The sequence below is a fragment of the Galleria mellonella genome, unplaced genomic scaffold, assembly GCF_026898425.1.
Source record: "Galleria mellonella isolate WM207_F2 unplaced genomic scaffold, CSIRO_AGI_GalMel_v1 utg21, whole genome shotgun sequence".
In the NCBI taxonomy this organism is placed as follows: domain Eukaryota; kingdom Metazoa; phylum Arthropoda; class Insecta; order Lepidoptera; family Pyralidae; genus Galleria; species Galleria mellonella.
The window spans coordinates 1,899,212-1,916,099 of NW_026442037.1; the positions used below are offsets into that span (position 1 = coordinate 1,899,212).

General features: G+C 32.8%; 1 protein-coding gene across 1 annotated transcript; it reads left to right on the forward strand.

Moving 5' to 3' along the window:
* The first annotated feature begins 2,663 nt into the window (after positions 1 to 2,663).
* On the forward strand, positions 2,664 to 4,257 carry LOC113514003 (uncharacterized). The gene is made up of 2 exons (XM_026897987.3): positions 2,664 to 2,779; positions 3,005 to 4,257. Exons 1-2 carry the CDS (start codon positions 2,759 to 2,761, stop codon positions 3,914 to 3,916), a joined length of 933 nt encoding a protein of 310 aa, XP_026753788.3. The 5' UTR covers positions 2,664 to 2,758; the 3' UTR covers positions 3,917 to 4,257.
* The last annotated feature ends 12,631 nt before the right edge of the window (positions 4,258 to 16,888 follow it).

Below are 16,888 nucleotides of genomic sequence, written 5' to 3' on the forward strand. Positions count from 1 at the left end.
GTAGTTCCCCCTGGAAACTATCATGGTTAATTCCTGATGAATTCATCATGATGGGCTAACTGGCCTGTTTTCATTCTCATCAATCACCCTTCACTGGTGCTCCGCCAGCGTATCTCGTTAGCGCAGGCGGGGATACCATTCCATTTTCATCCATAAAAAAAGACCCTGCCTCCGACACTCTTTTCGGATTAACATATACGAGTACAATGTTATTCAAGTGTATAAAACCATGGGTTACATACAAGTAGTACAAGATATTGCAAAACTAATAAAATGATATTAAAATAGCATTAATAGCTTTATAATTATTCTGGTTATGGCTCAGTATATTTTATGGTGTAATGTACTACACAATAATGTAACGTCTTAACCATAATGTACTAGTAGGTACATTAGAAACACATATGATCGACGTTCTTTTTTTTTTTTTTTTTTTTATTATTAGGAAGGTAAACGAGCACACGTTCTACCTGATTGGAAGCGGAACACTTGCAACACGAGAGGAGTCTACAATATCCTCAAATAAGTTTCGTACTGTAAATTAAGTTACATTAATTTACGAGAACAGTTAATAGTGATCATTTTATAGTCATTTTTGTAAATGGAACGGTGTATAAAACTATTGTGATTTTTTCTAAAAACGTTATACAAAATTATAGGTGTTCCTATATCTTGATGAAATTATTGTCTTGAAACTAATTTTATGCAGCAAGTTTCGCTATGTTAATTTGGCTTTTTAATCGTGTGATCTAAATAGTGCTATATTGTAGTTCAGTGTTGCCATGATTGGACGTAGATAAGTACTATTACCCGTTATTAGGCTTTATTAACGCTGCCGTAGAAAGTACTGAGATATTGACTGATTGTAAACTAGTAGCCCTTTTACTAGACACTGTTTGATCCATTCTTTACTCTTCCTGAATTCTTACTTCCTCAACTATATTATTATATTAAAGAGTTTCTGTGTTCTATTAATGAAGCGGAATATTTTACACTAAGGAAAATGGATTGAAAAGCAAAAGATTTTGAATCTGTCGTATTATTACCGGGAATTTAGTGGATGATCACTCTTTTTACAATATTTATAATGGCGACATTGATGTAGTCAAGTGTAGCGGGATCCTTACACAAATGTTTATATTCATATGTACAGTCGTAGGTACAGTTGCTATGTAAAGTCTACTAGATGTGCGATTACGAGTTCTAAATTTAAATATATAAATTTAATGTGTCAATAAAATATTTATTCATTTTAAAAAAGGAATAATGCAAATACCAGCCAATATTATTTTAAAATTAGGATAAAGGATAGTACCGACATTCTCTTTCTATGTCACAAATCGAAGTCGCTGTTTTTTTGCGGAGTAACATACTCGTATATTTTCTTATTCTGTAGTACAGACATAAGAATAGTATAGTGTTGTTACGATTTTATTATCCCTAATTATAGATAAGTGAAGTTATTATAGAACGGAATCATGAGAATGCATTGTGAGATTCATATCAATTAATCGAAGTATTAGTGTTTTAAACTATTGAACTGTTGAGATGATGTTGACGGCGCGTCTGTACTGATGTCGGTCAGTGTCAGATCCTTGAATTATGGGCTTACGAAATTGTTCGTAATGGATACATGAGTATGGATCTTTTGCTCTATTTTATGGCCTACTAATTCTATTTGACCTTAAACTATTAGAAAGAGCGAAATGAACGCATTATTTGTACTTTTATATACACATGTAGGTATTCGTACAAGGCTGACGTAAAGTAATTCAATCACATATTAAAATAGATTATTCCCTCGCCCTGGTTTAAGATTTTACTTCGCAACATCAATGTGACAAAACAAACGTGGAACAATTTGGAATAATAAAAGGAATTATATGTATTTAATATGTAAAAAAATACAGGTGAATATTTGATGTCGTTAAAAAATAAAAATAGATAAATAGAATAGATACTCTTTATTGTTTCTTCCAAAACATTACAGTAGTAAACTTATTATAATTAGATAAAAACAATTACAAAAAATGTTGACACTGAGAAAACAATAGGAACAATAGGAACTTATCGCTAAAAGCGGTCTCTTCCAGGCAACCTTTGGATGGAGAAAATACTTCACTAGAAGTACTAATAATAAAAAGATTTTTTATTGCATGTAATAAACTAACATCAAAAATTACTGCAAATAAAACAAATCTCATTGCAATCGGATTACTATCTGTTACCCATCGTTTGTTTTACAGCTACAATAGTACTATAGTCAGACAAATATGTAAATTACATACATATTTAGAGAAATGCTTCAAAATTGTAGCACTGCTCGTTTTGCGTTAAGTGTTAAAAATGATATAAACAAATACCTCTCAATTACTTAGCTATCAAGCAACATTATCTATGTAGAAATTAAGTCATGCGTCATGCGGCTCGTTTCATTAGATCGTATCTCAAGTAGTAACTTTAGAAGGAAACAGTAGGCGCGCTGCCGTATATTTACTCGTATTTCCGCAAGTTCGAGCCGAGGAAACGGGCAATCTGTTACAAAACTGGATTCAGGACAAAGACCTATCGTCGGTCGTTCCCTCGCCTATCTGGACTTAAGGAAAGTTGCCCACGGTCGCTCATATAAATGCATGAACTTGATACACTCTCGCACTTTTCCGTGCACCGTTGAGTGGAGCACTTTTCCTTTCGCAACGCATTTTCCTATATAATGTAATTGTTTTTAATTGGCAACGAAGACAGTAATATATGCAGCATGGTGCAAATTGAACTTTTGGTGAGCCACCGTTATATTTACATAATCCAAACTTGAGAAGTCGACAGAAGATGGATGGCCTTCTTATACTGTTTTAAACATCAAAGTGATTTGTTATACGTCTAGTCAATTGGGAATTTGAAACTAGATATGCAAACATTGCATTAACGAGAGACTTGATTGATTAGCTTCCACGCCTGTTCGGTATTAACTGTGATGGATCGTTTAAACACTCGTTTGTTTCAGGTGGTCATCACTTTCGCTGTTCTCGTGTGTAGTAGCGAAGTCGAAGATGTGGAACAAAAGAAGCGAGGAGCCGGGAAAGGCACCAGCTTGAATTCCATCCCGACGGGCGCGCAGAAACCTGAATACACCTACAGCATTTACTCGCAGAGTTCTGGTACTTCAAACAACTCGCCGAGTTCCACATATCAGTCTCCTAATCCTTCATATCAGTCAAGTGTTCCAAACTCTTTTTATCCATCACAAAATGCACAATACTACAATTCAAATAGTTTATCCTCTGATACTTCGTATCAGCAACCACCGCAGATAAATCTGCCTCCAACTACTTCGTCCCAATTCGTTCCTTTGAACTTTATACCAAATCCTGGCTACCAAGCGAAATACCAGCTCGTGCCTTCAAAGGCATCTAACGGTAACATACAATTAGCTATTATACAACAACCCACCAGTTTTCCGTCACCTGCATATCTTCAGTATCCACAATCATTGTTATCACCTAATCCGAATCAAATTCATGGCCAACAAAATCCATTTGGATCAATATCTCCTCACGGTCTCAACGTAGCTGCAGGTTTCCAGCCCTTATCGCTAAATAGTCCGTACCTAGGGCAACAGTCCGCTATGCTATTGCTTTCCCAGCCTAATCCCTCTCTGTACAACAATCTTCTATACCCGAATCCAGTGCCAAGTTTCTACAATTATTACCCGTCGAATTCTCAAGCGAAATATAATGTTGCATATGGTGGTACGTCTCAGTCGCCGGAATATGATAAATTGCAAGGCCCTCTGACAAGTCAGAATCTTCCAAAGGACGATAGTGATGTGCATAGCACCGAATATATATCTAGTGATGTGAATAACTATAAAAGCGCGTACGCAACGAGTCGTGGGCCATATGCTAAATTAAAATGATTTTATCAATAGGTTGTAATCATTTTGATCGATTAGCTAGTTATGTTCAACACTTTATACGTGTGCACGTTGCCATCTGTTTTTTTTTCTTTTTAATTTTATTTATTATTCGAAGACTGGTTTTAATTTTGTTGTGTTAATAGATAATTGTTGTTATTTTATTGTTAAGTGAAGCATGTATAATATTATTATTGATACACGACTAATTCGAGTATGTTAACTTTCATTGTATTACATTGAAATTATCTTGTTAATCGTACGCGTATATGCGTACTTTGTTGTTAATATTTAATTATTTTTTTCTATTACAAAATATATTAGAAGAATTCTGAATAGAAGTGTTTTGATTTACAGTGATATTGATATGCGTACTAATAGTAACTATTCTATTTTTATATTAAATATGTAACATAGTAATCAAACCTTTTCCTTTCCCGTGGGTGTCGTAAGAGAGGACTAAGAGAGCTTAGAGGGCAAGGGACAGGCAGCAGTGCCGCCTTAAAACATAACTAAAGCCTAACAGTAGGGGGGGGGGGTTATTAATAATGGACACTAACCTCCACGTGGTCCCCCTTGGAAACCATCGTGCTGAATTCCAAGTGTATTTTATCACAATAGGCTAACTGACCTGTCTCTTCATCCTCACCTATCATCACTCACTGGTGCCCCGTCAGCGTATACCGATAGCGCAGGCGAGGTTACTATTCCATTGTCAGCCATTTAAAAAAAAAAGAAGCCTAACTGCGGTTGCCAAACCTCTTACCAAGCGTGGCAACTACTGGCATAACTCCTCTTATGGAGGTGGCCTATGTTGTTAAACATAACTGTTGAACGGACATTTAACAGTTGATGTAATAATAATAATAGTAATCAAAACATAAATTATATATAATATCTATCTGTACCTCTGTCCCATTCGTGTTTCAACCGTGAAGCAGTTGTGTTTGCATGGCTGTGTTTCGGTTTGAAGGGTGGGATATGGCGTGAATTTACAGGGCACAGAGGAATAACACCTGAGTCCTTAGGAATGGCACGCAGCATACTATGTTATGTCCATGTTACTGCTCATGTCTATAGGCAACGGTTACCACTTTCCATCAGGTGGGCCGTCAGCTCGTTTGCCATTCTAAGTTGTATAAAAAAAATCGGATCGGTATCGGATGGGTAGATCCGAAAGCAATTAGGTTTGTTTTCATTTATCTCATTTAGCTACTTATATACGATTACCATATAAATTAGTGAAGAAATAAAAGTAAAATGCGAATATTTTAAAAACAATATTTTTCGTATTAAATTAATCATTATAATCTTAGCAGCTTTATCTTAGTAGCTCTTATGACTCTATCAAGTGCCCTTTCATCACTATGATGGATGATCTGAACGTCATAGTGTCCAACAATTTTTTTTTTATTAAATAAAACATGTCCTTGGACGACCTCCATATTTGTTTTTTGTTTTGTTACTAGATTTTTTCCATTTGGAATGGTAAGAGTGGCCACTTGATGGATAATGATAGTTCTTGCTTATAAACATGAAATAATGATGATATTTGTGATATTCATACGTCCTAATGATTAAGAACTTTCTAAATAATAATAATAAAGTTTATTTCCTAAAACAAAATTAGCCTATGGTACAATATAGTTTTTTTTGTTGTTTTTCATTCTTTTATCTCTTTTACTGTGTATGCCTGTATTATGTGTATGTTTGTATTGTAATTTGTGTGCTGTAAGTAATGCAAATAAATTATCTATCTATGAACTCACACTTGGCAAAACCTGTCTTGTGATATATTACAAGAATTTCTATATATTTGTAATATGTTATATTAAATAATGAATTTACTACTGCAATTTTCAATTCAATTCATTTATTATTCTTCTAGAGGAAACAATGAAGAGTATCTGTCTATTGCCATTTATTAATGTATCAGATTTATCGGTATTATCATAACGACTCATTAACATTCAACTTTTGGGCATGGATCTCTTCTAATAAGGGGGAAATATTAACGTATTATTATCATGTCACCAGTCACCAGAGGGTGACTTTGTACAAAAGTCGATTGCTTGGGTACCTCTGTCCGATTCGTGTTTCAACCGTGAAGCAGTTGTGTGTGCATGGCTGTGTTTCGGTTTGAAGGGTGGGATATGGCGTGAATTTACTGGGTACAGAGGAATAACACCTGAGTCCTCAGGAATAGCAATGCATGGGGGTATCATGGGCGAAACAGTATACTCTGTTATGTCCGTGGTACTGCTCATGTCTATAGGCGACGGTTACCACTTTCTATTAGGTGGGCCGTCAGATTGTTTGCCATTCTAAGTTGTATAAAAAAAAATGCTGGCTAATCGGCTTGGCATTGAATTTCTTTTTATATTTATTGGCAGTATTTATAGTTATTAACTTCCAGCAGCAGTATTTCCGAACCGATACGACAACATAACCTTTAAGAAAAGAGCATATTCCTTTTTAAAAGGCCGGCAGCACACCTGAAATGCCGTAGGTGTTGTGGGTGACAATGGGTGGCGGTAGTCACTTACCATCAGGTGAGCCGCATACTCGTTTGGCCCCTGTGTTGTAAAAATAATAATAAAAAAAAGTGTATTGTATTTCCTTAATCAACTCTTATGACAATTTAATAACATTATTAAATCAAATAAACATATTTCTGTAACAAGACTATAAGATCATAGGGATTATTCTCTAGGTATATGTAACTATAGATAATGAACTGAGTAATAAATAACTGTTTCAATATAAACCGGCTTGTTTATTATATACTAAAGCTTTAAGTATCCAACTTTCCCTGCATTAGAACAGTTTCGAGTTAAACAATGATAATTCGAGTTTCGTGATTTATTTTGTACGTAGAAATTGAACGCAAGCGTTACAATGAAATTAGCGGATTGTTCTCTATAGACTCTATTGTTCAATGGTGTGGGCCCTTTGGTAACGCAGTGAGCAGTCTTTTGATTTATATACACATATATATATATATATATACGTCACGCCTGTCTCCCATTGGGGTAGGCAGAAACAATGGTACACCAAATGTGATTTATGTAACGATGAGATTGATAAGAATTTTAATGAATATCTATTGTTTACGGTTTACTAAGTGATATTAGCCGTGTGGTCCCGGCATAGAATGGACCACTCCTTCCTTTCCCGTGGGTATCGTAAGAGGCGACTAAGGGAACTTAATGGTGGGATCACTAGCAGTGTCCCTGCGAAACCTGAACATGAAACCTTGTTTGCCAACCCACATGCCAAGCATGGCAACTATTGGCAAAATCTCTCAAGGGGAGGTATTTATTCTGCAGTAGATTGTTAGTGCCTAATTTGATGAAATGACATTTGATCGTAAATTTTTATACAATTTAGAATGGCAAACAGACTAACGGCCCAACTGATGGAAAGTGATAATTGTTGCCTATAAACATGAATAGTATCATGGACATAACAGAATATACTGTGTCGCCTATACACTTCATCATTCAGGAATGGCTACCATTCCTGAGGACTAAGGTGTTATGTTGTATTTTTTACGGCAGAAATACGAATGAGATAGAGGCATTTGATTTAATCTCACTTTACGTACTTTAAGTACCTAAGTATTATAAATATTTGGGTGTTCAAAAAGTACTTTGTTGGTGTGACGGTTTATTTTCAATTATCGCTATGTGAGTTATGCCTCACTTGACGGTCGTGGGTTCGATGCCTACACGATACATTACATTTATATTAATGTACTATTATCCGTTAGTTCGTTTATCATTCCCAGTAACACCTAAAATGTGGAAAGTTCTTTATTAAAATCAAAGCGTCAAATATCATCCACATCAAAGTATCGGATTGAGTACGATCTACGACTTGGAATATTACTCATTATACCAATTTAGATCTTTAAAATACATAATATTATATTTACAAAAAAAAAAATGCAATCTTGACAGAATCACTACATATAATTATTAATGAAAAAAAAAAATAAAAATGTGCTCAGAGAATACTTACTGAAACTTTATGAAATGTGATAAAATATTTAATGCAACCGTAAATATACAAAAAAAAAAGAAAGAAAGTTATGTACAATAAAGATTTTTACAATTACAATTACAAAATAATATAATAGATTACATAATATTATTAAAGAAAAGGTTATGCTCACTTTTATACTTTATCCGAAATGTCAGTTTTTTTTGTACAATACTTATTTCCAGCAGTGGACGAATAATGGCTAAAATTAATGAATGAATGAATGTGTAAATTTTAGTATGTATGCACATCAATTATTACTAGTACTGTATTCGAGTATTCTGACACTTCCCTAACGTTGACTTGAAGAGAATATGTACATGTCCTGAACTAAAGAATAAATAAATAAACAAATAAAATGTTATATTAAAAAATTAAGATCTAGGAAATTGACGTATATCTTTTGAAGGAAACAATAAAGAGTATCTATCTATCTATCTATATTTGTAATTGATAAAAATTAATATTATTAGTATATACATATATATATATATATATATATATATATATATATATATAATTTAAAAAATATCTAAAATCGAGTATCAACAATCGATTAGTAAAAAACGGTTGTGGAAATATTGGACTCGATTGCGAATGTGGAGAAAAAATTAACAAATCAAATTATGCAAAAACTAGAGCATTAATTATATAATTATGCGATTATGTATCTATTTTGGTAGCCATTAAAACAAATCGAGAAGATATCTATCGATAGTCGATTATTAAAAAAGAAGTAGTGGAAATATCTGACACAATTTAATTGCAAACACAGAGTAAAAAAACAACATTATTTTACAAGCAAAAAATACATTATTTATTACATAAATCTCTATATGGTGTAAAAGAAAGTCGCTGTCTGTACCCATAGATTTTTAAACTATGTAATAGATTTTAATGTAGTTTTTATTAATGATAAGATCCGGGGAACCACGAACAAAAAAATCAAGAAAATCCCGAATGTCAAGACAATGTTGATTGTTTTTTTCGATGTTCGGGGGATTGTCCATATATATATATATATATATATATATATATATATATATATATATATATACATATTCACGTATACGTATATATACATATACCCATTTAAAGGCACACACATACACACACACACACACACAATTTAGTAACTATTGTTATGACGTACTATAGTGTAGTTTTTATTTTTATTTCCTTATAAATTTTATAATTACTCTAGCCACGACAAATTTATATCGCTAAGTCAGTGAAAATCTGAGGGCCCATCATGAAATGTTCTCCGAAATTTCGGAGCCAACCGAATCACAAATTTGATGTTAAAATTACATAATACATTCCGCTTAGAAATATTAAAAATGTTAAAATATTGTTTCTTTGGATCTTTATGACAGGATGTATGACGAACGAAATGTTAAACCCCATTTATTGGTCCGATTTTGGTATAAACAAAAATACGAATTTAATTTCATGAAAGACCCGCTGTTATTGGCTTTTTATATGGATAAGTTGTTGTTATTTTAAGCTATAAATTGTAAGCTGTTGGTTTTCCAATAAATAAATAAATATTTATATACATACAGTTTAATACTGTTTTGTGTTCATTTGTTGAAATATAACAATAATTGTTCAAGACGTCGAAAGAAATCAAGTCGATTGCAAGTTTTCATTGAAAATTCTGAAATATAACAGAATAATCTATGATGGAATTGTTCCACTTTATTAGGACTACAAAAAAAGGTAGCGATGGCATTCTATACTATACATATAGCTTACTATATAAAAAAAAAAAAACAAATTATGTGAAGCCATTTAAATATACAACAGTGGTGTTATTAATCATTCCACAGTGTCATTTTTTTTATACAACTTAGAATGGCAAAAAAGCTGACGGTCCACCTGATGGAAAGTGGTAACTGTCGCCTATAGACATGAGCAGTACCATGGACATAACAGAGTGTACTGTTTCGCCCGTAATACACCCCATGCGTTGCCATTCCTGAGGACTTAGATGTTATTCCTCTGTACCCTGTAAATTCACGCCATATCTCAGCCTTCAAACCGAAACACAGCCATGCAAACACAACTGCTTCACGGTAGAAACACGAATGGAACAGAGGTACCCAAGCAATCGATTTTGTAGTCTCCCTCTGGTTCTTGCTTCTACATTGCACCCGTGTGAATACGAGGCAGTCCACTAATGTATTTTAATCGAGTTACTTTAGTGATAATTAAAAAGCATACAAAATCGAATGTCACAATAAACGATTATTGAAAACACTAATATAAAACATGACTATGTCGCATTGACTGTTAATATGTGTAAATTAATTCTAACTGTTGTAAATATCTAAACCATATACTGTTTATCAGTTACAACACTGTTTAGAGAACATGCAACAACGACAAGTCGTTAAAAAAGCAACATTTCGTACAAATTAGCAGTTTAATGAACGTGAGAATCGCGAAATGTCGCAATGCGGTTATCTATCTATTTACGTTCTGTACTTGCTGCGTAGTTGGTTATAGGATATAGTCAAGAACGAGCTGCCACAATAATGATTTTAATAGACAAAATAATATTTTTATTTTGAGAAAAATTACTATGTTTCTTAATAGAATATACACAACAACTGCTTCACGGTAGAAACACGAATGAGACAGAGGTACCCAAGCAAACTTTTGTACAAAGTCTGCCTCTATTATATATAGGGATGGCGGTATGGTCCTGGCATAGGCCATCGCTTCCTTTCACGTGAGTGTCGTCAAGGGCGACTAAGGAGAGCGAGGGATGGGTAGCAGCGTCCCTCTTAAAACATCTCCAAAGCCTAATTGCGGTTTCTAATCCGCTTGCCAAGCGTAGCTATTACTGGCAACATCTACCCAAGAGAAAGGTTAGCATATTATGTTCAGCAGTGGGTAGTTAAAGGCTGATAGGATAATGGTGATTTAAGGATATACATTGGGCTATTATTTATCATGGTCAATTCTCATATCTCGGTCACACGGACAAAGTTGTGGGTGAAGGTTTTAAAAGAAAGTAAATAAATAAATGTTTAGTGTGGTCGTGCTTCCTTCACGTGCTGGACTGATCAGTATGCGGTGAAAGGGAGCGTGCTCAATATACTTTGATATTATTTGTATCATTTCTGTGATGCGCAATCCGACACACCTGTTCTTCTACAGGATGTTACCAATTATATTTTTAAGTGACTCATAAAGGTCGAAAAATTTTTTTTTGTGTATATTTCCGTTAAATTTTGTTAGTTTAATATAGATTTTGTAAGGAGAGATGTAAGGTTTTCTGGTACAACTACTTAGAATAATATAATGATATATAGAATAAATTTATTTATTATAATTGACTAACTTAAAAAATATTATATATAAATGAGTTTTTGTTTATTTTAAGCTACTTTTAAGATAATATTTTATATACCCCAATTAAAAATGAAATTTTTAATTAATTAAAATTTTTAAGAGCCTATTATGGTTTATATTTTTTTACTGTCTACGTTTATATTTTATTATTTTTTTACATTGAGTTTTCTCAGATTTCTGGGGCGATTTATAGGATTTCTTTGTATCTTTATATCTTTATTCAGGATATAGCCCAACGATATTTTGTTAAAATTGAAATCATTCGATTTAAATTGGATTTAGTTTGAACAAGAAAATATTTATTTAAAATTATTACTAATATAATAGTATATAAACAGCCTGTACAGTATGAAAAACATCGATAAACATGTTCCGGAGCAATGTGGCTCATCTCGACACTTATCTGGGTAAGCAATGACCGCTCTCCGTGCGTCGCATACGCGGACGTAATACTCATTAATTACTATTTATTACTACACATTATTATGTTACACGTAACGTTATTTTTCTGAACTAGGCTTTTTAGTTACTTTCTTATATAACTTACTCGTTTGGATTCGCAGCCCGTTCGCTTGGGAATTTCTAAAAAAAATTGTTGGTGGATATGTCAATTAAAAAATCTCCAAGTTAACTTGTTTGTAAGTGTCCAGGGAGAGAAAATGTAATGAATCAGGTGGGCCGTCAGCTTGTTTGCCATTCTAAGTTGTATAAAAAAAAAAAAACAAACCAAATAGGTAGACAATTATGGCATAATGTGATGTTATATATATATATATATATATATATATATATATATATATATATATATATATATATATATATATATATATATATATATATATAAATATGTTAATTATAGTCAATTATAACAAACTGCGAAGGCGCGGTCTTCATATGATTGATGATTGTTTACAAGTAGATTTTGTTCCGAACAATTAATCGTGGCAAAATTAACACTGGTTAGTAATCTTACTGTTCTAATTTTAAAAGGAATAAAAAGCACCGATGGACGACGAGATTATTCGTAGATACATTATATATTTAAATATTTAAATTTAGAACGCAGAATCATGTTTTCAAAATATAAAAGCAGTTAGGTACACGTATCATTGTACAGCAATTATAACGACGTACAGCAATTATGACAAAATTAAATTAAAGTCAACATGGGAGTAAAGTTTAAAAAAAGAATTTTCAAAAAGGTACACAATTGGCGATATCGCATTTATTTTTGTCTATAGATGCACGTGCACAAAATGCACGTTTGAGACCTTCTTTCTTTTAGAAATTGCTTAATAATACTTTTTTTTATTTTAAATGAAATAATTTTAAGTACAATTTTTGAAAAAGAGTGTGAATTTTGGATTTTTTGTAAACTTATATGAATGCAGTAAAAGTATACATAGGAATTATGGTTTTTTCAAAATTTTTTTCAAGGATTAATTTTTTATTTCAATAAATTGTGAAACATCCATCGACATGACCTTTGATTACGAGTTCGTGAGATGAAATTAGATATTACTGTGTATCGAAAGATTGAAAGTAAAAAAAAGAAACAAACTTTTATGGCTGTCGTAATTGCACGCCTGTCGATAGGTTTCCTATGATACATTGCTCGTGGTTTTAAGAGTAACATTCTTTCGTATGGTTTAATTTTTTTTTTCGTAAAAGAATTTTCGATTTAAAATCTCGAGAACAAATCGAATATGTTATGTCTATGGTACTGCACATGTGTATAGGCGACGGTTACCACTTTCCATCAGGTGGGCCGTCAGCTTGTTTGCCATTCCAAGTTGTATAAAAAAAAAGAATTTTAAGTATATTAGATAAAATTTTTAACTTAATATTTTAAAATTTTTCAACCGACTTCAAAAAGATCCTTCTTTTCTTAATTCTTAGGCCCTTAATTCGGTTGTTATATTTTTTATATTTGTTACCTCATAACTCCGTTAGTTGTTGAAAAAATATTTTTTTATCTTAAAAAGGATATACTTTCAGATTAGTATTTTTAAATTACAATAGAAATTTTATCAAAATCGTATTGTCTGTTTATCTTTTAAATTAAAAGTAATTGGTTTATCCATAAATGAGTCGTTTTTTATGTAAAACACAGTCTTAATTATTGAAGAAGTATATTTAAAACTGTAATGAACTTGAGGATCAAAATTATTTGCCTATATAATATTTTATTATATGATTATTTTATGACTATATAATTTATTTAGTTATAAGGTAAATAATGTTAATATTTAGCAATAAAATAATAATATAGTACAAATTTAATTCCTTTATTAATTCATGCTGTGGTTATCTATAAATATAAGAACAGTTAGACCTAATCCACCAGTGTAATCTGTTTAAATGATTTACTTTATATTATGTTGGTGATCTTATAAATGTTTTTTTTTCGAGACTTTCCCTGAAGACGCAATATTATTAATACGTCCTTTCTGAAGATACTCAAGTTTTTCAAAAAAGACGTATTAAGGTATTCTTTATTTCTTGTTTCAGGGAATCCTAGTGTGAAGTTTTGGGAAGAAATGTAAAATTGAAACATGTATTTTTGGATTTAATAAATATTATTATTATTAAATCCAAAAATACATGGTTTACCCTGGTTTTACAGGCGTCCATAGGCTGCAGCAACCCCGTTTACCATCAGACGGGCCGTATGCTTGATCGCCACCATAGTTTAAAACATTCCGTTGATTCAACAAAAGTTGTAAGAGTACCAGTTATCCAGTTATGTACTCGTGTAGTAAATAAATAACTTCCTAGTAGGGCCCAGAATTGCGCAATAGTGGAAGTGTCTACAGCGGTACTATTAAACCTAAACATACTCCTTTTCCTGTGAAAGCTGCATTTCTAGATTAACTGGGTACAAGACAATATGCTATCGCGTTCCATGCTTACACACTCTATATGAAATTCACCAGCGTCACTGGAAATGATTTGATACTAGCTTTTTCCCGCGACTTCGTCCGCGTAACCGGGGTATGTTTACTGACCGGGATAAATAGCAGCCTATATACTTCTCTATTCCATATACAAAATTTTATAGTAATTGGTTAAGCCGTTAGTATATTTTCTATATATTTTTATATCAGCCTTTAACTGTCCGCTGCTGAACATAAGCCTCTTTCTATTGGGGGTTTTTGCCATTTTCTTGTAATTAGGCTTTAGTGATGTTTTAAGAGGGATGTTGTTGCTTATCCCTTGATCATTATGTTCTATTAGTCACCTCTTACAAGAGCCACGGGAAAGGAAGGGGTGGCCCATTCTATACTCGGACTACACGGCTATCCGAGTATAGAATAGGCCACCCCTTCCTTTTATTTATCTCGTACTCGTAACTTCCATATACAGATTTTATTATATTAACAACATAAGATACTTTTTTATTGAGAAGTATGAGTGTTTTATAATATTATTAATATTATTTTAAATAACTTTATTAACTACATGAAAGTAATTAACAAAATATGTATTTTAGTACAAAGTTCCATCAAATGTCGACAATCAGTACTATGTTCTTTTTGAGGACAATAATGGAATAGTTACCCCGTCTGCGCTAACGGTACACGCTGGCGAGACACCAGTGAGAATGAAAAGGCCTGGAATTCAGCACGATAGTTTCCAGGGGAAATCACGTGGAGATCGACCTGCCATTATGGTATATGATAAAAGTATGTTAATACAGAAAATTATTTATTTATACTTTTATGTACACAAATTTTAGTGTGATTGTTAATTTTAGTTTCGACGTGGTTTGCACCACGTCGTGGTTAGTCCATGTTGAAACGTCGGCAATAAAGAATCAAGTATATATAGGTACTATTTACCTACAAAGCCATCGCGGGTATTTAATAATTTTTTTAATGTGTAATAATGGAATGGTAACCCTGCACTATCGGTATACGCTGGCGGGGCACCAGTGAAGGATGATAGGTGAGGAAGAAAAAACAGGTAGTTAGCCAATCGTGACGGATTCCACTAGAATTAATCACGGTAGTTTCCATGGGGAATCGCGTGGAGGTCGATCTGATAGGTTGTATTGCTAGTTATAGGGAAATTTATTTATTTTTATTTATTTATTCTTTATTGGCCACATTACAAAAAAAAATGTCTGGTACAAAAGGCGGACTTAATACTATATAGCATTCTCTCCCAGTCAACCTTTAGTTAAACAGAAATTTTATTATGCGGTGAAAAAATTACAACACATACAATAGAGAACTACTGCACATTATGATTATATAAATATACATACATGAATACATTAAACAAATATTACATAAATATACAAATATGTAATAAACATACATACATACAAATATAAATATACATATATAAATATACCTACATACTTATAGATTATATACGATAACACTTTTTTGTATTTATTTTTTGTATTAAGTATGAGAATCACAGAGATATTTGAATGTACATTTCAAGTGTATTCTGGTGATAAGGGAACTAGTAAGAAGAGAGAAAATGTTGCAAAGCAACCTCAACTCTCTACGTTGGAAATCAGACTCCATTACTAACAATCCATTTCCCTCTGTATTTAACGATTTTCTCGATTGTGTATTTAAAATATTTAGTGTGATTTATGTGATTTAAACACGGATGAGGTAGTCCGACTATTTTATAATGTCCAAAATGGCGACCGTCCGAGTGGAACGGTTGGATAACAGTATGTAATACGTTGTGTAAGTATGGATGCCATTGGGCCGGCTCCTTTGTTTCGGTCACTTGGAACGAGTGATATAATTTGTGCTAACATCCTATATCCGTTTGATGGACACACGCGTAACTAACTTCCGATTTTATGTTACAAATATTATAACTCAGGGGTTATATTATAGGTTACTGTTATGTCATTCAAGAACTTCGAGCTGCAAGGATAGGCAACGCTCGAGTAACGTCTCTGGTGTTGCAATCTGGAAATGGATGCGTTTTAAAATCAAAATAATAAAATATCTTGTAGAGGAACAAATGCAAGTGTTTTAAAACCTTATAAATATTTTAAATATAAAAATTGGTTAATTATATATTGCCGCCTTTACGATCTAACCAATGCTCACTGGGGGGAAGGAATAGTTTGTAATGGGGAGTTTAATCCCCATTGCTATCAATATATCCTATCAGGTCGACCTCTACGCTGTTCCCCCTGGAATCTATCGTGACTAATTTATCGTTGAATTCGTTACGATCGGCTAACTGACCTGCCTTTTCATCCTCACCTACACCTCTCACTGGTACCTCGCCAGAGTATACCGATAGCGGAGGCGAGGTAACCATGCCATTTTCACTCATTTAAAAAAAACAATGCTCACAATTTTTGATATTTACATAGCCTTTAAGATACTGAAGGATATAGGGAACTTTTTAATGTAATCAAAATACGACGATCACGCGTATGAAGTAACGGCCAATAACTAGTTACTTATAAAGATTTAAAATTATTATTCTGAAATATTTGGTAGTGTCGTGTACTATAGATTTGGAAATCTATGATCAATTAACATGTAATCGATCAATCTTATTATAACAAGAGCGAAAGTA